Genomic DNA, 22279 nt, shown 5'->3' with positions numbered 1-22279 from the left:
GGTTAAATAAAGGCGAAATAAAAAAAATAAAAAATAAAAAAATAGGCAAGAACTTCTACAAGGGCCAAAGGCTTGGTCTGTCTGTCCTCAATCAGAAGTACATTGTGAGGTGAAAAGCCCCCCAAAAGTCTAAAATTATTTTTGTGAGTGGGGAGTTCTGAACAAAAGGTCACCCCAATACAACAGTCAAATAAAAAAATCATCCACTTCAGGAAAACATGCTCTTTTGGAGCCAAACATCCTCCTTAGACTTCTAGGCACCACATATCATGGGCATAAACTTGTTTAACTGAAATGTCCTGCATATTTACGACTTTTTATTTTAGACCAATGAGAGGGTTCAAATGTCAAGAGTGGGCACATCTTACAACAGGTTTTATTTCATATACAGGCTCCATAGCTCCTAACTCAGTACTTTGTCTTGAGTTAGGACCTGACAGGCATCATTGACTTGTGTAGATCCTGACTTATAAGGATTCCAGTCATTACTCTCTATGCAGACACTAACAGAATGAGATATGTAGATAGTTTGTATCATAAAAAAAGAGCCAAATGTTTCAATTGTCTGCCAGTGCTGATATAGGCCTAGTGCTATCTGTAGAATCTTGGTATGATGACATCACTATCTAATCGATCAGTCTCTCTACAACTACCAATGTCAGGTTTCATTCTATTCACTCCTCTCCAAACACAATGGCATCCAGTGCAAGTACAGTTCAAGCTACTTCTTTATTTTCTTTAACTCGTGGCCTATCCCTCTTCATCTAAATCCAGCGGAACAGGTGGGAAACCGACAAAACCAAATAGCTTCTAGCATCAATATTTAACACAAATTACAGTAACAGATTGCCTTTTGTTTAAAAACATCACCACGAGGAAAATACCCATAGTCGATGTAGGTGCCAGCAAAGGTATTCCACAGCTCTTTGAACCAGTGCTGTGTCTGTTTGCAGGGTTCCAGGGAGACACGTAGTGGTGGCCCACTGAGAGAGACTGAGTCTAACAGCCTGAGGGAGATGCTTCAGAAGGCCATGTCTGAATAAACAGCTTCTTAACTTAAAGACAATTCCCCAGGCATTTATAGAACAGGTACTCACACAATCTGTCTCGCTATTACACTCATTCCATTAGATAAAAAAACGTTAGCACACCCATTCATTCTGTCCACACACACACACACACACACACACACACACACACACACACACACACACACACACACACACACACACACACACACACACAGAGAGGTAGAGCCCAAAACTCCCTCCTAGGAGAGTGCCAGTGTCAATCACTGGGACTGGGAAAACTACAAAGCAGATCGAAGCTAAGCAGTTGGCATGGTTACTGAGGCTTCCTGGTTCCAGTGACATATGGGGAGTGTTGCTTCATGCCAAATCAATTTCCTCATTATTTAAAAAGCAAAGCTTCTAGTAAATAATACGATACTATGAGCAATGTAATGGGAAAGTGATACCCGATTGCTGAAAATAGTTCATTTCGAGCGCATGCTAGATAGTAACAACCATGATCTCCGTGATGATGTTTATCAGAATTCTGCATCTATTCTTGGACGAGTAACAACTCTGATTGGAGCATAAGGACTGGTTGTTTTGGGAGGGAGGTAAGCCATGCAAATCAGTGCCTATGTGACCCGTCAGCTATTCCTGGATATTCTTCAAAAAACATACATCGAAAGAATATCTTATGTGAAGCCAGTTCAATTCCATTTTACTGTAGTTCTTTAACATCCATCAGAGCAGTTTGGGTTATTATTCAAAGATACAAATCCTAAAAAGGATCTTTTGCATACCAGAGAGTTCTAAACAACAGGTGCAGAAAAGAGGAGGGGGAATGAGGAACCATTTACACAGGGTTTCACAAATGATTGATCATGATGAGAGATCCACTGCAGCTGGCTTATGGACATAAATGTTATTCAGATTTGTAAGGCTTTAGATGAGGTGGTGGTGGTGGTACCCACAGCATTACAGCAATTATCTTGGCATGGGACTTTGATGGTAAGCTTAAGTTAAGGTAAAAGGTGAGTTCACAATACAGAATATGAATCCATGTGAATATACAATATTTACATATATTGTCCGGTAGAGTACCTGTGCTTTGGCCAGTCTCTTCTCTAGCAGCTCTCTTTCTCTCTCCGTCTGCACCAGCCGCTTGTTCAGCTCCACCAAGTCCCCCTTCCACGAGGCCAGGGCTGTCAGCTGGAGCTACAGAGAAAGGGGAGAGAAGAGAGGGTTAGAACCATAACACACACACACAGGCATGGATACAAGCACACACATACACAGACCAAGTTACAACAGATACAATGATTACAGAGCACACACACTTCCAACCTCCACACTCTCCCTCGAAGAGTTTAAGCCCTGATACAGAACAGAGAGAGCGCTAACACTTTATCATGTGGAGCATGTAGAATTTTCACTTGGGTGGGCTGAGGTGTCACGCACACACAAGCCCGTTCAGCTGCCTGAGGACTCACTCTCACACACACACACACACACACACACACACACACACAACTCTATTCAGTTAGCCTGCTCACAGTCATTCTTTAAGCCTTATACATTTCTAATGCCAAAAATCGACTTAGGCCTACATTTTCCATGGAAAAATATGAACAGGGTTTTTAAATGGTAGATTAAGACTAACACAATAAACTAAAAAAAACACAGTCCTGCTTTCTCATATCGAGAAGAAAGTCTCACAAAAGATATGCCTAGGGGCATTAGAAAACTCTTACCCCTTACCTCAGCATACTGCGACAGAAAAACACAACAAACTTCTCTGCGACAACCTTTGTTTCATCATGCAGTGTGGAGGCTTAACTTTTAGAGAGGAATTAGAGCTGTCATGACTAGGCAGAGACTGAGTGCAGATACAAATGGGGCTGCATGCCACTAAGCTACAATGAGAGTCCTTTCCAAACTAGACAAAAGGAGCAGACTTGGTTTTCAAGGGAAGAAAAAAAAAGACAGACCAACCTCCATATATACCCAACACAGATCTGTGATGCTAAAGTTAGCCTCCACTGCTAACCTAACTCAAACCTACTACTTGAGTTCTATCTGCAGTACAGTGGTTCCAAAACCTTCTGAGACCAAACTAAACCACTTCTAATTTTCTTGTGGATCTCTAGACAAAGAAATGTTACTAGCCTAACCTTTGACCATTTAAAAAAAAATTTTTTTACATCACCTTTATTTAACCAGTTGAGAACAAGTTCTCATTTACAACTGCGACCTGGCCAAGAATAAAGCAAAGCAGTTCGACACACAACAACACAGAGTTACACATGGAATAAATAAACATAGAGTCAATAATACAGTAGAAAAAAACTATATACAGTCTGTGCAAATGAGGTAAGATTAGGGAGGTAAGGCAAAAAATAATAAGTCATTACAATATACCAATTAAACACTGAATGTGCAAGTAGAGATACTGGGGTGCAAAGGAGCAAGATAAATAAATAAATACAGTATAGGGATGAGGTAGTTGGATGGGCTATATTACAGATGGGCTATGTGCAGTGATCTGTGAGCTGCACTGACAGCTGGTGCTTAAAGCTAGTGAGGGAGATACGAGTCTCCAGCATGAGTGATTTTTGCAGTTTGTTCCAGTCATTGGCAGCAGAGAACTGGAAGGAAAGGCGGCCAAAGGAGAAATTGGCTTTGGGGTGACTAGTGAGATATACCTGTTGGAGAGAGTGCTACGGGTGGGTGTTGCTATGGTGACCAGTGAGCTGAGATAAGGCAGGGCTTTACCTAGCAGAGTCTTGTAGATGACCTGGAGCCAGTGAGTTTGGCGACGAATATGAAGCGAGGGCCAGCCAACGAGAGCGCATAGGTTGAAATGGTGGGTAGTATATGGGGCTTTGGTGACAAAACGGATGGCACTGTGATAGACTGCATCCAATTTGCTGAGTAGAGTGTTGAGGGCTATTTTGTAAATGACATCGCCGAAGTCGAGGATCGGTAGGATGGTCGGTTTTACGAGGGTATGTTTGGCAGCATGAGTGAAAGATGCTTTTTTTGCGAAATAGGAAGCCGATTCTAGATTTAATTTTGGATTGGAGATGTTTGATGTGAGTCTCGAAGGAGAGTTTACAGTCTAACCAGACACGTAGGTATTTGTAGTTGTCCACATATTTTAAGTCAGAACCATCCAGAGTAGTGATGTTGGACGGGCGGGCAGGTGCAGGCAGCGATCAGTTGAAGAGCATGCATTTAGTTTTACTTGCATTTAAGAGCAGTTGCAGTCAACGGAAGGAGATTGGTATGGCATTGAAGCTCGTCTGGAGGTTAGTTAACACATTGTCCAAAGAAGGGCCAGAAGTATACAGAATGGTCTCATCTGCCTAGAGGTGGATCAGAGAATCACCAGCAACAAGAGCGACAGCACAATCTCAAGAAAAAAAAACAGTAAGAATTGTCCGCAACCCACCATTTGGCAAACAGGCTACACAAAAACAATTCAAAACATGCATGTAGTCCATACAGGCTTACAATAATTCAAGGAGAATCTTTTGGACTCAGTACTTTCTACAATAACTCCTGAATAGTACATTCTTGGTGAAAAGTCAGCTACACAGTACTCAAAAAGAAAGTGTTGTTCATTCACACAACTTCAAGGTGAATCTTTTCTTCACACCATTTCACTATTCCTACATTTCTCTATACACAGCACTCCATACAAAGACTATTTTACTACCATAACTCTGGACAGAACAAGTACAGTATGTATTGCTGCGTAAGCAGCGGTGTGAATTAATTAACCAGCGATACTGTGTTTCCTCTGCCGTCTCTGATCAGTCCTGAGGGAGAGAAACACCTTGAATTAATCCTCTCAGGAAGTGAGAGGGACTGCAAGGATCACCTGCTATTCAGAATGGGCCATTAACACTCAAGCAGAGAGGGATGGAGGGAGCATTTCAAAAAAGCCCTAATTCATAGATAATATAAATCAATCTAGGATTAGATCGATACAGTATTAGCTTTTATATTGATATACTGTATAACACTGTAGTGTGCATGAAAACTTAGGTTAGGCCTGCATGATAAGTCAAGTGAGTGAGACAATGACATAATTCAATGCCTTGTGCCTAGTTTTACCAGTAATCACCATTTGCTCAACTGAAGGGGCCAACCACCAGAACTAACATTACTTCAACAGGAAACCCTGTTCGGTCCACATCCAATCGATTGTTTGTGTAGCCTGTTTGCCAAATGGTGGGTTGCGGCCAATTCTTACTGGGTTTTGGCATGAGATTGTGCTGTGGTCACGGGAGAGAGAGAGATCAGAGGTAAAATGAGGAAATGACATGGGAGACAGAAAGGCAGGCAGAGGCATGACGTAGAGGTAATTGGTGACCCCATACCATTTTTATTTATTTACTTACTCTCTCATAATGACAAAGCGAAAAAGGGGTTTTAGAAAATTTGGCAAATGTATTAAAAATGAAAAAGCAGAAATAGCTTATTTACATAAGTATTCAGACACTTTGCTTTGAGACTTGAAATTGAGCTCAGGTGCATCCTGTTTCCATTTATCATCCTTGAGATGTTTCTACAACTTGACTGGAGTCCACCTGTGGTGAGTTCAATTGATTTGACATGATTTGGGAAAGCACACACATCTATATAAGGTCCCACAGTTGACAGTGAATGTCAGAGCACAGGATTGTGTCAAGGCATAGATCTGGGTAAGGAAGGAACCCAATGGTCACTCTAACAGAGCTCCAGAGTTCCTATGTGGAGATGGGAGAACCTTCCAGACGAACAACCTTCTCTACAGCACCCCACCAATCAGGCTTGAGTGGCCAGACGGAAGCCACTCCTCAGTAAAAGGCATGGCATCCCACTTGGAGTTGACCAAAAAGCACCTAAAGACTCTCAGACCATGAGAAACAAGATTCTCTGGTCTGATGAAATCAAGATTGAACTCTTCGGACTGAATGCCAATCGTCACGTCTGGAGGAAACCTGGGACCATCCCTACTGTGATGCATGGTGGTGGCAGCATCATACTGTTGGGATGTTGTTCAGCTGCAGGAACTGGAAGACTAGTCAGGATCAAAGGAAAGATAAACGGAGCAAAGTACAGCAAGATCCTTGATGAAAACTTGAACCTGATCAAACATCTCTGGGGAGACCTGAAAATAGCTGTGCAGCGACATTCCCCATACAACCTGACAGAGCTCGAGAGGATCTGCAGAGAAGAATAGGAGAAACTCCCCAAATAAAGGTGTGTCAAGCTTGTCGCGTCATACTCAAGGCTGTAGTCGCTGCCAAAGGTGCTTCAACAAAGTACTGAGTAAAGGGTCTGAATTCTTATGTGTAGGGCTGTTGCGGTGACCGTATTACCTCCACACTGTCAGTCATGAGTCATGAAGGCAGTCAAATTCCACGTGACCGTTTAGTCACGGTAATTAGGTTTCTCCAAGCTCTGATGCTGCTGATGGTCATTAGTAGCCTACCAAACTTGCTAACTGCCTGGTACTCAGCACTCTATTGTCCCTCTAATCACTGTGACATCAATGCAAATGTAATCAAAAATCGAATCAAAAACTTAATGAGAGCCCATGAGCTCATGTTGCGCAACATTTCTATAGGCTATGCAATTGCGCAAGAAAACAGAGTGATGGCCTCTACTAAAAAGAGGAGGGTCCCATCAGCTTTCTATGGGCTAAGCCTACTATATTTATTTCTCAACTTTCCTCAAATTAAGCACATTGTATATCTTTACAACAGGAGTATAGCCTACCTGGCTAGCATGAAAATGAACCACAGGAAAAGTGTCCTCCTTTAGCCATTTATGTGAATAGATGACTTAAATTTTTTCCCGCTACACCTGCGTCGAGACAGGTGCATGATAATGTTCCAATCTCAAGAAAAACACATTTCAGACATATTATTTAGTATATGCAAAGACACGAATAGTCTGATGGGTGAGAATATTAGCCTATCACTTGTGAATGATGCCCATCATAAGAAACAATACCTCTTTTTTTGGGGCAACTTTTTCTAATAATAGTCGCACACCTCATGTAGCCTACATGTTTTGAAGGTTTATACCACAACTAAAGCCTCCAAATAACTTCTTAAAATTAGGCACATTAATCCGCTAACTGACATTCATAAGCAGCGTGTGAGTTTCAAATTTGGGGAAGACAATTTTCACCATAAAAATGTACCCTACCCTATTAAAAGCATTACATGCATAATCGCATTTGCGGTTACTTTTGATAATGGTGTTTACCCGCTAATGGAACATTCACGCTTGTAGCCTACTACCATGTGCGCGTTGCTGCGCTTATAATGTGAAGAAATAGCCTAATAGTTAAATCAACATTTTAAGCTAAATGTTCTGATCTGTTGCAACATCCACGGTGTGTTAAACGTTTTTTTGATGCTCGTGGTTGTATTAATTTGGGATCTTTTGCATCCCACAACTGTCCCAGAATATGTTTGGAAGATGTATTTCTCGCACAGAATAGGTTGACTTTTGTACTATGGGGGATGGTAGATTGACATAGGCTAGTGCTTTTGCTGTTTGTTAGGCCCACTCATATTGCTGGCCAAACTGCAGCGTGTAGATCCGCCAGTCTGCCAGGATCCGCCAGTCTGCCAGGATCAGTTAGATCCGCCATTCAGCCAGGATCCGCCAGTGTGCCAGGATCCGCCAGTCAGCCAGGATCCGCCAGTCAGCCAGGATCTGACAGAACTACCAGTCAGCCAGGATCCGCCAGAACTGCCAGTCAGCCAGGATCCGCCAGAACTGCCAGTCAGCCAGAACTGCCAGTCGGCCAGGATCTGCCAGTCGGCCAGGATCTGCCAGTCGGCCAGGATCTGCCAGTCAGCCAGGATCTGCCAGAACTGCCAGTCGGCCAGGATCTGCCAGTCGGCCAGGATCTGCCAGTCGGCCAGGATCTGCCAGTCAGCCAGGATCAGTTAGATCCGCCAGTCTGCCAGGATCTGACAGAACTACCAGTCAGCCAGGATCCGCCAGAACTGCCAGTCAGCCAGGATCCGCCAGAACTGCCAGTCAGCCAGAACTGCCAGTCGGCCAGGATCTGCCAGTCGGCCAGGATCTGCCAGTCAGCCAGGATCTGCCAGATCTGCCAGTCGGCCAGGATCTGCCAGTCGGCCAGGATCTGCCAGTCAGCCAGGATCAATTAGATCCGCCAGTCTGCCAGGATCCACCAGTCAGCCAGGATCCGCCAGAAGTGCCAGTCAGCCAGGATCTGCCAGATCCGCTAGTCAGCCAGGATCCGCCAGTCAGCCAGGATCTGCCAGTCAGCCAGGATCTGCCAGATCCGCTAGTCAGCCAGGATCTGCCAGTCAGACAGGATCTGCAGGAACCACCAGCCAGCCAGGATCTGGGAGATCCATCAACCTGCCTGAGCTTCCTCTCACTCCTGAGCTTCTTCTCACCCCTGAGCTTTTTCTCACTCCTGAGCTTTTTCTCACTCTCGAGCTTTCTCTCACTCCCGAGCTTCCTCTCACTCCCGAGCTTCCCCTCAGTCCCGAGCTGCCTCAGTCCCGAGCTGTCCTTCAGTCCCGATCTGCTCCTCAGTCCAGTGGGGTTCTGGGTGAGGACTACTAGGCCATGGTCGGCGGCGAGGGTGGACTATCCAGGGACGCGAGGAAGAGGGACTAAGACAGTGTTTGAGTGGGGTCCGCGTCCCCAGCCGCCACCATGGACAGACGCCCACCCGGACCCTCCCTGTTGTTTTGAGGTGCGTTCGGGAGTCCGCACCTTAGGGGGGGGGGGGGTTCTGTCACGCCCTGGTCGAAGTATTTTGTGTTTTTCTTCATGTTTTGGTCAGGCCAGGGTGTGACATGGGTTTTTGTATGTGGTGTGTAGCTTAGTGGGATTGTAGCTTAGTGGGGTGTTCTAGGAGAGTCTATGGCTGTCTGAAGTGGTTCTCAATCAGAGGCAGGTGTTTATCGTTGTCTCTGATTGGGAACCATATTTAGGCAGCCATATTCTTTGGTTGTATTGTGGGTGATTGTCCTTAGTGTCTTGATGTCCTTATTCTGTGTTAGTTTGCACCAGTTTAGGCTGTTTCAGTTTTCATTACGTTTATTGTTTTGTTGAGTTTGTGTTTTGATTCGTGTTACGTTGTTTTATTAAACATGGATCGAAATCTACACGCTGCAGTTTGGTCCGACTCTCCTTCACCACATGAAAACCGTTACAGTTACATTAATAATAACTATAAGTAAAGCATATAGAAGTACCTATTTCTTTGTTAACTGCTCAACACAGAATAGAATGTGCGCTCTCCCTCAAATTGTTTGGAGAAAATATTTATATTTTATTCAGCTTTGTTCAATTGTATTTTTCATACTATAAAATAATGCCATGGAATTCTAAGCAAATCTTGTCTGCTAAATGAGCTAGTGTAGCCCACAGAAATTTGGCATAGCCAGATGAGGACCTAACATAAGAACAACTCAGAGGATGCTATTCTGTTCTTCTGAAATAGATTTTTTTCATATCATGCTTGTTTAGACCTGTCTAAAAGAAATAATGGATTTATTGTGAAGGTGTAAGCTATATTACATGGATTTATAAGACTTATTAAAATATAGATGTTCCAAAGGTCTGCATCAGTGGCTTGAGGCTGTGTGTGGAAGCCAGGAGATGCGAAATGTGTTTGTTAATTAATGGTCAATAACCGTGAGACCGACAGTTATTTGCTTGACAAACACCGTCTGACAAAATGTTGTGACCGCCACAGCCCTACTTATGTAAATGTGATATTTCTGCTTAGATTTTTAATACATTTGCAAACATGAAAAAAAAAAAGTTTTGCTTTGTCATTATGGTGTATGGTGTGTAGATTGATGAGGGGGAAAAAAACATTTAATCCATTTTAGAATAAGATTGTAGCGTAACAAAATGTGGAAAAAGTCAAGGAGTCTGAACACATTCCGAATACACTGCATGTTGAAGAGGGTGGGGGCTCAAGGGGGATCGCTGTCTCACCCCATGGCACCGTGGAAAAAAGTGTTTTTTGCCAATTGTTGTTTGTGTACATGGATTTTATAATATCGTATGTTTTCCCCCACCACCGCTTTCCATAAATTTGTATAGCAGACCTCATGCCAAATTGAGTCAAAAGATTTTTTGAAATCAACAAAGTATGAGAAGAGTTTGCCTCTACATCTCTCTCTGTCTCCCCTAGCCATTTCAGCTTCTCGGGGCAAGTTCTCATGGGTAAAATGATAGAGCCCCATGATGCACTTCCATTATCTATGTTGAGGGAGTAGGGGGCAGGGTGGTTCTACAGGTGCCACCCAGCAATCCAGAAGTGTCCTTTTCAGATGGAGGGCAATCCTCTAACATCTCCATCAGTACCACTCAGTGTGTCCATGTCAACCTTACACACCTTCCTTTAAAATAGCCTAAAGCATGACCCTTTCATTCTAATATTACTTACCAGAAAGAGAAGGTAGAGATACATTACCAGGTAGAGATACATTATCATTAGTGGATAATGGAAAAGTCATATCTAGCAATTAAATGCAAGACAGTGCCGTATATCAAAATGGTATCCGCATGGTCAGTTATGTATGCTCAACAATTTGAGTCAAATTGAGTAATCTGAAAGCTACATACTCATTGACCTTATGAAGGTTGTCCCCAATCTGTGTCTGTGAGCTATTAACTGAAGATAAAAGGTCTTGATGCCTCTACCACTGTTGTAAAAATGAGAAGACTTACATTAAAGGGGTTTTTATACTCTAGAGCCTATGGCTAAACCCAAGCTATAAAAGTCAAACACTAGGTAGTGAGTAGGATGTTTGTACTGTGTACACTACCAAGAGTAGAAATGTGTACTAACTAGGGCAACATTGTACATTAGCCATCACTAAGGCAGAATGAAGCAGGTACAAGCTTTATTCAGCCTAACTATGCAGCTTATTTATCAAATAGCTACCCTTCCTCAGGCCAGAAGAAAAAAACGTCAACCAATGGAACAATGAATTGCCCGGTCAGGGTCCACAAAAAGAAGCTCCGAAAGAGGCTGGAAGCAATCTCTCACCTCGCCGCCTTGCACCAAAAATAGTTTGGTGCTCCACATACTGAGGGAAGTCGACGTGATTCATTTGTCTAATTTGTGTTATGGCCAGAAGACAGAGACAAATGGATCACATGGGAAGTCTTCGATGCTGAGGCTAATTTAATACATTAGAGCCAGCCCTTGTGTTCTACATTTTATTTTGCCAAAGCTGCAGCATTCCGCAGAGTTCTTTTCAGGGCAAGTGGAAAAACGTGGCCTTGCCGGCTGCTGGCAAAATGCTAACACTGAAGCTTTTCTGTGTTGAGATTCATTGCTCTCCTGATTGAACTCAGATATAGGGTCAGTTTTACCCTTAACAATCAGAGCCTTAACAGTTTGGTCAGGGGTTTCAAACATGCAGTTCAAGAGACATTTATTCCCCCCACTTGTGCTCGCAATTGAATTAGTATAGAACAATTCATGCAACAGTACCTAGCGCATTAAACGAAATGAGGCAAGAAATTGCTTCATGTAGAATTATTTTATATCATAATGAACACAGTGTACAAAACAATAGGAACACCTTCCCAATACTGAGTTGAACGCGCTTTTGCCTTCAGAACAGTCTAAATTCATTGTGGCATGGACTACAACGCGTCGAAAGCATTCCACAATGATGCTAGCCCATGTTGACTCCACTGCTTCCAACAGTCATGTCAAGTTGGCTGGATGTCCTTTGGGTGATGGACCATTCTTGATACACTCTGGAAACTGTTGAGCTTGAAAAACCCAGCAGCTCTACAGACAATTCCTTCGACTTCATGGCTTAGTTTTTGCTCTGACTTGCACTGTCAACTGTGGGACCTTTATATAGACAGGTTTGTGCGCCTTTCCAAATCATGTCCAATCAATGGAATTTAACACAGGTGGACTCCAATCAAGTTGTAGAAACATCCTAAGGATGATCAATGGAAACAGGACGCACCTGCACTCAATTTCAAGACTCATAGCAAAGGGTTTGAATACTTATGTAAATAAAAAACAAAAATGTCTAAAAAACTGTTTTTTCTTTGTCATTATGGGGAATTGTGTGTAGATTGCTGAGGATAAAAAAAAACATGTTTAAACCATTTAAAAATAAGGCTGTATTGTAACAAAATGCGGAAAAAGTCAAGGGGTCTGAATACCTTCTGAAGGCACTGTAATGTTTGGTATACTCAGTTTAGGTAAAATGTGGTGTAGGATTGCAAAATTCCAGGAACTTTAATACATTCCCAAGTTCTCTCGATATCCCAGATACAGGAAGGAATAAGCAGGAAATCCGGTATCCTGCAACCAGGATTTCTGGAAAACCAGGGAATTTATTGAAAGTTCCCGGAATTTTGCAACCCTACTGTGGCATACATAGGGTAGAATTGTTTTGTTGTTCTTGTTATTAGCCCCAGTATATGGCCTCCTGACAACTCCCTTCACAGACATGGGCCTTTAGTCAATTAACTTAACTTCCAATGCAGAGGGGCGTCTAGTAGGTTAACATACATCTGCAACCCTGTGCATGTGACTAAATCAAAATCTAATCTAATCTACAAAACTGATTTGGGATCAAATGGCTTTGCTGAGGTATTTCTCATTATGAAAGTGCCAACAGGTTAGCATGTTAGGCTAGGCGGTGTTTTAAAGGCTCTCCTAGTGGTATGCGTCTGTGTGACATTCTGACAGCCTATATTCACACACATCCTATTTACTTTGAGGAAATGTCTGGATGCCACATGGGAAGTGGTCTTCCCTCCTTTCGGCATTCCACCCATATGTCATTTGTCATTTCTCAGGGATTATAATTACCTTAAAAGCATTGGAATTTCCGGAGAAACCCACACACGCCAACCCTCCGACCATTAATACCTCCACCTCTCCCCAATGCCCCCACCCCATCTAGGCACACAGGTCTCTCACAAGGACATTGTACTGTATCCCTAGGAATACTTTGTATACGAACCTGCCAAAACTAATTTTCAATAAATTGTTGCTTACCATGACAGCTAGGCTACATTTGCCGTGTTGGGAGTGGGATGGCATAAACACCGGGAATGGTCATAGAGAGTCCCTAAATGAGATTCGAAAGTGTAACCTTGAGCCCAGGGAAAGCTAACTCCATGCTGATACAGACTAGAGGTCGACCGATTATGATTTTTCAACGCCGATACCGATAACGATTATTGGAGGACAAAAAAAGCCAATGCCGATTAATCGGACGATTTTTTAAATGTATTTGTAATAATGACAATTACAACAATACTGAATGAACACTTATTTTAACTTAATATCAATAAATATAATACATCAATAAAATTTAGCCTCACATAAATAATGAAACATGTTCAATTTGGTTTAAATAATGCAAAAACAAAGTGTTGGAGAAGAAAGTTAAAGTGCAATATGTGCCATGTAAGAAAGCTAACGTTTAAGTTCCTTGCTCAGAACATGAGAACATATGAAAGCTGGTGGTTCCTTTTAACATGAGTCTTCAATATTCCCAGGTAAGACGTTTTAGGTTGTAGTTATTATAGGAATTATAGGACTATTTCTCTCTATACCATTTGTATTTCATATACCTTTGACTATTGTATGTTCTTATAGGTACTTTAGTATTGCCAGTGTAACAGTATAGCTTCTGTCCCTCCCCTCGCTCCTACCTGGGCTCGAACCAGGAACACACTGACAACAGCCACCCTCGAAGCAGCGTTACCCATGCAGAGCAAGGGGAACAACTACTCCAAGTCTCAGAGCAAGTGATGTTTGAAACGCTATTAGCGCGCACCCCGCTAACTAGCTAGCCATTTCACATCACATTGTTACACCAGCCTAATCTCGGGAGTTGATAGGCTTGAAGTCATAAACAGCAGAGCTGCTGGCAAAACGCACGAAAGTGCTGTTTGAATGAATGCTTATGAGCCTGCTGGTGCCTACCATCGCTCAGTCAGACTGCTCTATCAAATCATAGACTTAATTATACCATAATAACACACAGAAAAGCGAGCCTTAGGTCATTAATATGGTCGAATCCGGAAACTATCATCTCGAAAACAAGACGTTTATTCTTTCAGTGAAATACGGAACCGTTCCGTATTTTATCTAACGGGTGGCATCCATCAATCTAAATATTCCTGTTACATTGCACAACCTTCAATGTTATGTCATAATTACGTAAAATTCGGGCAAATTAATTCTCAATGAGCCAGGCGGCCCAAACTGTTGCATATACCCTGACTCTGTGTGCAATGAACGCAAGAGAAGTGACACAATTTCACCTGGTTAATATTGCCTGCTAACCTGGATTTCTTTTAGCTAAATATGCAGGTTTAAAAATATATCCTTCTGTGTATTGATTTTAAGAAAGGCATTGGTGTTTATGGTTAGGTACACGTTGGAGCAACGACAGTCCTTTTTTGCGAATGCGCACTGCAACGATTATATGCTACGCAGGACACGCTAGATAAACTAGTAATATCATCAACCATGTGTAGTTATAACTAGTGATTATGATTGATTAAGTTCAATGCTAGCTAGCAACTTAACTTGGCTTCTTACTGCATTCGCGTAACAGGCGGGCTCCTCGTGAGGCAGGTGGTTAAGAGCGTTGGACTAGTTTTATTTTTTAAAATATTTTTTGTTGTTGAATTTTATCAGTTTTTCTCCCCAATTGCGTGGTATCAAATTGTTTTAGTAGCTACTATCTTGTCTCATCGCTACAACTCCCATACGGGCTCGGGAGAGACGAAGGTTGAAAGTCATGCGTCCTCCGATACACAACCCAACCAAGCCGCACTGCTTCTTAACACAGCGTGCATCCAACTCGGAAGCCAGCCGCACCAATGTGTCGGAGGAAACACCGTGCACCTGGTGCGCGATGAGAGGACGACAAGATTCAAATTGCCACTTTGGTGGCTTATGGTAGAGAAATTAACATAACATTTTCTGGAAACAGTTCTGGTGGACATTCCTGCAGTCAGCATGCCAATTACACACACCCTCAAAACACACCCTGGCATTGTGTTGTGTGACAAAACTGCACATTGTGACCTTTGTCCCCCAGCACAAGGTGCACCTGTGTAATGATCATGCTGTTTAATCAGCTTCGTCATATGCCACACCTGTCAGGTGGATTGATTATCTTGGCAAAGGAGAAATGCTCACTAACAGGGATGTAAACAAATGTGTACACAACTTTTGAGAGAAATATTGTGAGTATCGAACATTTCTGGGATCTTTATTTTAGCTCATGAAACATGACAGACTGACCAGGTGAATCCAGGTGAAAAGCTATGATCCCTTATTGAGGTCACTTGTTATATCCACTTTGAATCAGTCTATATGAAGGGGAGGAGACCATTTTAAGCCTTGAGACAGAGACAGTAATTGTTTTTGTATGCCATTCAGAGGGTGAATGGGCAAGACAAAAGATTTAAGTGCCTTTGAACGGGTATGGTAATAGGTGCCAGGCGCACTGGTTTGAGTGTGTCAAGAGCTGCAGCGCTGTTGGATTTTACACTCTCAGCAGTTTCCCATGTGTATCAAGAATGGTCCACCGCCCAAAAGACATCCAGCCAACTTGACACAACTGTGGGAAGCATCCTATGGCGTTCTGCATTAGCATCGAACAACCCCCGTGATATGCAACTTTTCAGGGAAGCTAGAAACCAATATAAACAGGCAGTTAGAAAAGCCAAGACTAGCTTTTTCAAACAGAAATGTGCTTACTGCAACACAAACTCAAAAAAGTTCTGGGACACTGTAAAGTACATGGAGAATAAGAACACCTCCTCCCAGCTGCCCACTGCACTGAGGAGAGGAAACACTGTCACCACCAATAAATCCACTATAATTGAGAATTTCAATAAGCATTTTTCTACGGCTGGCCATGCTTTCCACCTGACTACCCCTGCCCCGGTTAACAGCACTGCACTCCCCACAGCAACTCGCCCAAGCCTTCCCCATTTCTCATTCTCCCAAATCCAGTCAGCTGATGTTCTGAAAGAGCCCCCTACAAATCAGCCGGGCTAGACAATCTGGACCCTTTCTTTCTAAAATGATCTGCCGAAATTGTTGCAACCCCTATTTCTAGCCTGTTCAACCACTTGTGTCGTCTGAGTTTCCCAAAGATTGGAAAGCAGCTGCGGTAATCCCCCTCTTCAAAAGGGGGAACTCTTGACGCAAACTGCTACAGACCTATCCTACCCTGCCTTTCTAAGGTCTTCAAAAGCCAAGTCAACAAACAGATTATCGACCATTTCGAATCCCACCATACCTTCTCGGCTATGCAATCTGGTTTCAGAGCTGGTCATGGGTGCACCTCAGCAACGCTCAAGGTCCTAAACGATATCTTAACCGCCATCGATAAGAAACAATACTGTGCAGCCGTATTTATTGACCTGGCCAAGGCTTTCGACTCTGTCAATCACCACATCCTCATCGGCAGACTCGACAGCCTTTGTTTCTCAAATGATTGCCTGGTCTAGTTCACCAACTACTTCTCTGATAGAGTTCAGTGTGTCAAATCGGAGGGCCTGTTGTCCGGGCCTCTGGCAGTCTCTATTGGGGTGCCACAGGGTTCAATTCTTGGACCGACTCTCTTCTCTGTATACATCAATGATGTCGCTCTTGCTGCTGGTGAGTCTCTGATCCACCTCTACGCAGACGACACCATTCTGTATACTTCTGGCCCTTCTTTGGACACTGTGTTAACAACCCTCCAGATGAGCTTCAATGCCATACAACTCTCCTTCCGTGGTCTCCAATTGCTCTTAAATACAAGTAAAACTTCAACCGATCGCTGCCTGCACCTGCCCGCCCCTCCAACATCACTACTCTGGACGGTTCTGACTTAGAATATGTGGACAACTACAAATACCTAGGTGTCTGGTTAGACAGTAAACTCTCCTTCCAGACTCACATCAAACATCTCCAATCCAAAGTTAAATCTAGAATCGGCTTCCTATTTCGCAAAAAAACATCCTTCACTCATGCTGCCAAACATACCCTTGTAAAACTGACCATCCTACCGATCCTCGACTTCGGCGATGTCATTTACAAAATAGCCTCCAATACCCTACTCAATAAATTGGATGCAGTCTATCACAGTGCCATCCGTTTTGTCACCAAAGCCCCATATACTACCCACCACTGCGACCTGTACGCTCTCGTTGGCTGGTCCTCGCTTCATACTCGTCGCCAAACCCACTGGCTCCAGGTCATCTACAAGACCCTGCTAGGTAAAGTCCCCCCTTATCTCAGCTCGCTGGTCACCATATCAGCACCCACCTGTAGCACGCGCTCCAGCAGGTATATCTCTCTGGTCACCCCCAAAACCAATTATTCCTTTGACCGCCTCTCCTTCTAGTTCTCTGCTGCCAATTACTGGAGTGAACTACAAAAATCTCTGAAACTGGAGACACTTATCTCCCTCACTAGCTTTCAGCACCAGCTGTCAGAGCAGCTCACAGATTACTGCACCTGTACATAACCCATCTATAATTTAGCCCAAACAACTACCTCTCCCCCTACTGTATTTATTTAGTTATTTTTCTCCTTTGCACCCTATTATTTCTATCTCTACCTTGCACATTCTTCCACTGCAAATCTACCATTCCAGTGTTTTACATGCTATATTGTATTTACTTCGACACCATGGCCTCTTTTTTTTGCCTTTACCTCCCTTATCTCACCTCATTTGCTCACATTGTATATATACTTGTTTTTCTACTGTATTATTGACTGTATGTTTGTTTTACTCAATGTGTAACTCTGTGTTGTTGTATGTGTCGAACTGCTTTGCTTTATCTTGGTCAGTTCGCAATTGTAAATGAGAACTTGTTCTCAACTTCCCTACCTGGTTAAATAAAGGTGAAATAAAACAATTACAAAAATTGGAGTCAACATGGGCCCACATCCCTGTGGAATGTTTTCGACACCTTGTAGAGTCCACACCCAGACAAATTGAGGCTTTTCTGAGGGTAAGAGGGTGCAACTACATATTAGAAAGTTCCCCAAATGTTTTGTACACTCAGTGTATATTTAGATATTAAAATACACAATAATGCCAATATTTTTGGTATTTCCCAAAAATGGTTTGCGGTCTGATTTATCTATACTCTGTATAATTCAAAAGCCTTTTTGATAGTTGAATTATAGCATGATTGTTAAACAGAAAGAGCAAACACAGATAAAAGTACAATACTTCTAAAAGCGTTTATGAAAGACAACCTCTGATAAGGGGGATAAGGAAGGAATCTGTGACATCCGACAGGATAAATCTGATGCACAACCAATAACAGGCCATGTCCTAGGGACAAAGGCATAGAGATAGGAAATAATCATCTTCATTACCATTCACACAAAGCCCTCCTCCTTTAGCCTGTATAATATGAAACAAATCCAGCTTGTGTAGCTTAACGGTGCCGTAAAATAGAAAGATCACTGCAGCAGTTATTAGACGACAGACCTTAACATAAACAAATTCCCCCATTAAAAACGTGAAAGAAAAACATTTGCTTGACAAAGTACGAAAATAAAACAACTGATGGGCTGAATAAATTAAAACTAGGTAGACTGGTCAAGAAAACGAAGTATGTCTGTCTACCGCATCTCTTTAAGGGAAGTAGTCAACCTAACGCACCACCGCTTGTCAGAGACTACTACTGCTTCACCTCCACCCACTGTCACCCCTCTGAGCCTCTGTGCCCCCTCCCTCAGCTGTGAATACCCACATGGTTGGCTGACAGGCATGAACAAACTCACCTTTCATAAACAAACAGACAGCTGTGGTGGAGGAGCCTCATGCGACCCTCCTCTCTCTCCCCCTCTTCTGGCCTCTCCTACCAAATCCTCTCATTTGTTTCTCTTCCCCAAAGAGGGCCTCCCCTCAGTCTTCTCATTTGCTTCGCTGCTCCAACTCCTCTTCTCTGAAACTACTCTACCCGCCTTCCCTCCTTTACACGCTTTGCTCCTCTGTCTCTTACTTCCTACTGTAAGTCTCACCTCATCCTCTACTCTTGTCAAAGTCTCTCTTTGTTCTTCTCCTGTCTTTGCTCCTCTTTTCTCCTTATCGGTGCTCCCCCTCTTCCCCTGACCAAGGCGCTGTGTGTGTTTCTCCTCCAGGCTGTAGCTTGTCTTCATCTCCTGCTCAGAGGTAGCACACGGTCGCCCAGCATGCCATTGTGTTTCCACCAACAGAACTACACTACTACTGGAAAACAACAGCCTCAGGGTTTACCCTCCTAAAACTACAATATAAGCTCTCTCGCGGTGGTGTTCTGTCCATTGTGGAGGCTTTACTGTGTAAGTTCCCCCTGAAACAAAGGGCTGCTCTGCTCTCCTCTGTGTGTTTTTTCACCTTTTGTTGTTAATGTCGCCCTTTCCTTCCTGTCCTAGTGGTGGGGGGTGTTAGTCGCAGCGTTGGGGCCTTCGCTGTTAGTCAGTGCAGCTGCCTTCTATTGGACTGAGCACTGAGAACGGTCCCTGGGCACTACTAGACTTCTAACCCCCTCCCTTTCCCTCCACAGAGCGGGGAAGGGCAACACAAACTGAAACACGGCGTGGAGACAGGAATGCGGAATCAGAGCTGGTGTGTGTGTGTGTGTGTGTGTGTATATAAAGGGGTAGAGAGACATTAGTGAAGTGGACAGGACAGGCTGTGTCCAGGGTGAAAGGTCAGGAGTGAGTGGCCATGACCTGGAACTCCTACTGGACACAGCAGACACACAGTCTGGACAGAGACCTCTCTTCCTGAGACCACAGATTCCAGGAATTAGCAGTGAGGCCTCCACCTTGATAACAAGTACTTTACTTCATCAAAGTACATAAAGCTCTGAATCACTTATTCCTCCCACAAAAAAACTAAATTACCTCAAGGTAATTTAATTTTAATTGAACCTTTATTTACCTAGGCAAGTCAGTTAAGAACAAATTCGTATTTACAATGACGGCCTAGCCCGGCCAAACCCTAATCCGGACGACGCTGGGCCAATTGTGCGCCACCCTATGGCACTGCCAATCACGGTCAGTTGAGATACAGCCTGGAATCGAACCAGGGTCTGTAGTGACGCCTCTAGCACTGAGATGCAGTGTCTTACACCCCTGCGCCACTCGGGGGTCCCCAACTAATAATAATACTCTGTTTCCCCTAGAAAAACCTCTCTCAGTGCAAAGTATACAAACAAAGTACTACAGTGCTCATTCCTCTCATGAGAAAACAGCAAATAGCACAAGGAGACATTTACACATCCCCTTTCACCTACTTTTACATAAAGCCTAGTCTAGCAGTAGATTTGTAATGGCATAATGTGTGAGAAATCCTCATTCTGCTAAAGGCCAATTAAGGCTAATATGAATGGTAGCCTTGTTGCCTGAACACGTTTAACTCTCTAGGGGAAAACACAGAGGTACTTTAAGTGTTCTGTGCTTATAGTCATACCTGAATATACCTGTATTTAAACATGATACAGTGAAACACAATCACACTAATGAAAAAAAACAAGACAATGGACATCTTGACTGACTGTTCCAAAATGACAGCCTTCAAACCATAGACAGGTGGAGGACATAGATATAGATGTGTTATTGTCACATACACCGGAAAGGTGCAGTGAAATGTGTTGTTCTACAAGGTCAGCCATAGTAGTACGGTGCTCCTGGAGCAAATTCCTCTTCCAATGCACTGTGGAGGTCAAAATAACAAAACTGTCTACTCATTTAAACATTTTAATTACTTCTACTTGCCAGTATCATTTCACATGATAAGACAAACATTTTTTGCTAACATACAGTATGATGGGGGTCCCTGAGTTGCTGGTTTGCCTGGGCGAGAAAACTTTGAAAACTCCTGCTCTAAGCAACAGCTCTCAGCTTGGTCGACCAAGATTGCTTTTATTCCTTTATGTTGCAGAAGACACCTATCTGATTCGCGCCTGTCTCAGTGGACTCATTTATTGAGGAGGCCACAGGGATGTCGCAGTCCATCACTCTAAGACAGTGGTTCCCAAACGTTGTATAGTCCCGTACCCCTTCAAACATTCAACCTCCAGCTGCGTACCCCCTCTAGCACCAGGGTTAGCGCACTCTCAAATGTCGTTTTTTGCCAACATTGTAAGCCTGCCACACACACACACTATACATGTATTAAACATAAGAATGAGTGTGAGTTTGTCACAATCCGGCTCGGTGGGACGTGACAAAAAGCCCTTGTAGGACCAGGGCACAAATAATAATCAATCAATTTGCTCTTTATTTAGCCATCTTACATACAGACGTGCTCAAATTTGTTGGTACCCTGACAGCTCATTGAAATAATGTGTATTTATTGTGTATACTTGCATGCCTTTGGTATGTCATAGAATAAAGCAAAAAAGCTGTTAAAAGAGATTCATTATTGCTTATTCTACAAAGATATTCTAAAATGGCCTGGACACAAAATATAATAAATCAATTGGATTATAGTGATATTTCAAACTAATTATTTTCTTTAATTAGTATCACATCACCAATCTTGTAATCAGTCAGTCAGCCTATTTAAATGGAGTAAAGTAGTCACTGAGCTGTTTGGTATCATTGTGGTCACCACACTGAACATGGACCACAGTCACTGAATCATTGTGGGCACCACACTGAACATGGACCAGAGTAAAGTAGTCACTGAGCTGTTTGGTATCATTGTGTGCACCACACTGAACATGGACCAGAGTAAAGTAGTCACTGTGCTGTTTGGTATCATTGTGTGCACCACACTGAACATGGACCAGAGTAAAGTAGTCACTGTGCTGTTTGGTATCATTGTGTGCACCACACTGAACATGGACCAGAGTAAAGTAGTCACTGTGCTGTTTGGTATCATATTGTGTGCACCACACTGAACATGGACCAGAGTAAAGTAGTCACTGTGCTGTTTGGTATCATTGTGTGCACCACACTGAACATGGACCAGAGTAAAGTAGTAACTGTGCTGTTTGGTATCATTGTGTGCACCACACTGAACATGGGCCAGAGAAAGAAAGGAGAGATTTGTCTGAGGAGATCAGAAAGAAAATAGACAAGCATGGTAAAGGTAAAGGCTACAAGACCATCTCCAAGCAGCTTGATGTTCCTGTGACAACAGTTGCAAATATTAAGAACTTTAAGGTCCACGGAACTGTAGCCAACCTCCCTGGGCGCGGCCGCAAGAGGAATATCGACCCCAGATTGAACAGAAGGATAGTGC

At 43.1% G+C, this 22279-nt stretch overlaps 1 protein-coding gene across 3 annotated transcripts in view; it reads right to left on the bottom strand.

Annotated features, from left to right (window-relative positions):
* LOC115101207 (colorectal mutant cancer protein-like) overlaps positions 1-22279 on the bottom strand; it is a 133503-nt gene that overhangs the window by 68808 nt on the left and 42416 nt on the right. For all 3 annotated transcript variants that reach the window (XM_065004794.1, XM_065004795.1, XM_065004796.1), the window contains one exon: positions 2115-2228. In XM_065004794.1, coding sequence (XP_064860866.1) covers positions 2115-2228 — 114 coding nt within the window. The remainder of the gene's footprint in view (positions 1-2114; positions 2229-22279) is intronic.

Source organism: Oncorhynchus nerka, linkage group LG19, assembly GCF_034236695.1.
Source record: "Oncorhynchus nerka isolate Pitt River linkage group LG19, Oner_Uvic_2.0, whole genome shotgun sequence".
NCBI classification, from domain to species: Eukaryota; Metazoa; Chordata; class Actinopteri; order Salmoniformes; family Salmonidae; genus Oncorhynchus; species Oncorhynchus nerka.
The sequence above is the reverse complement of the archived record's forward strand: the minus strand, read 5'-3'. Positions and strand labels throughout refer to the sequence as shown.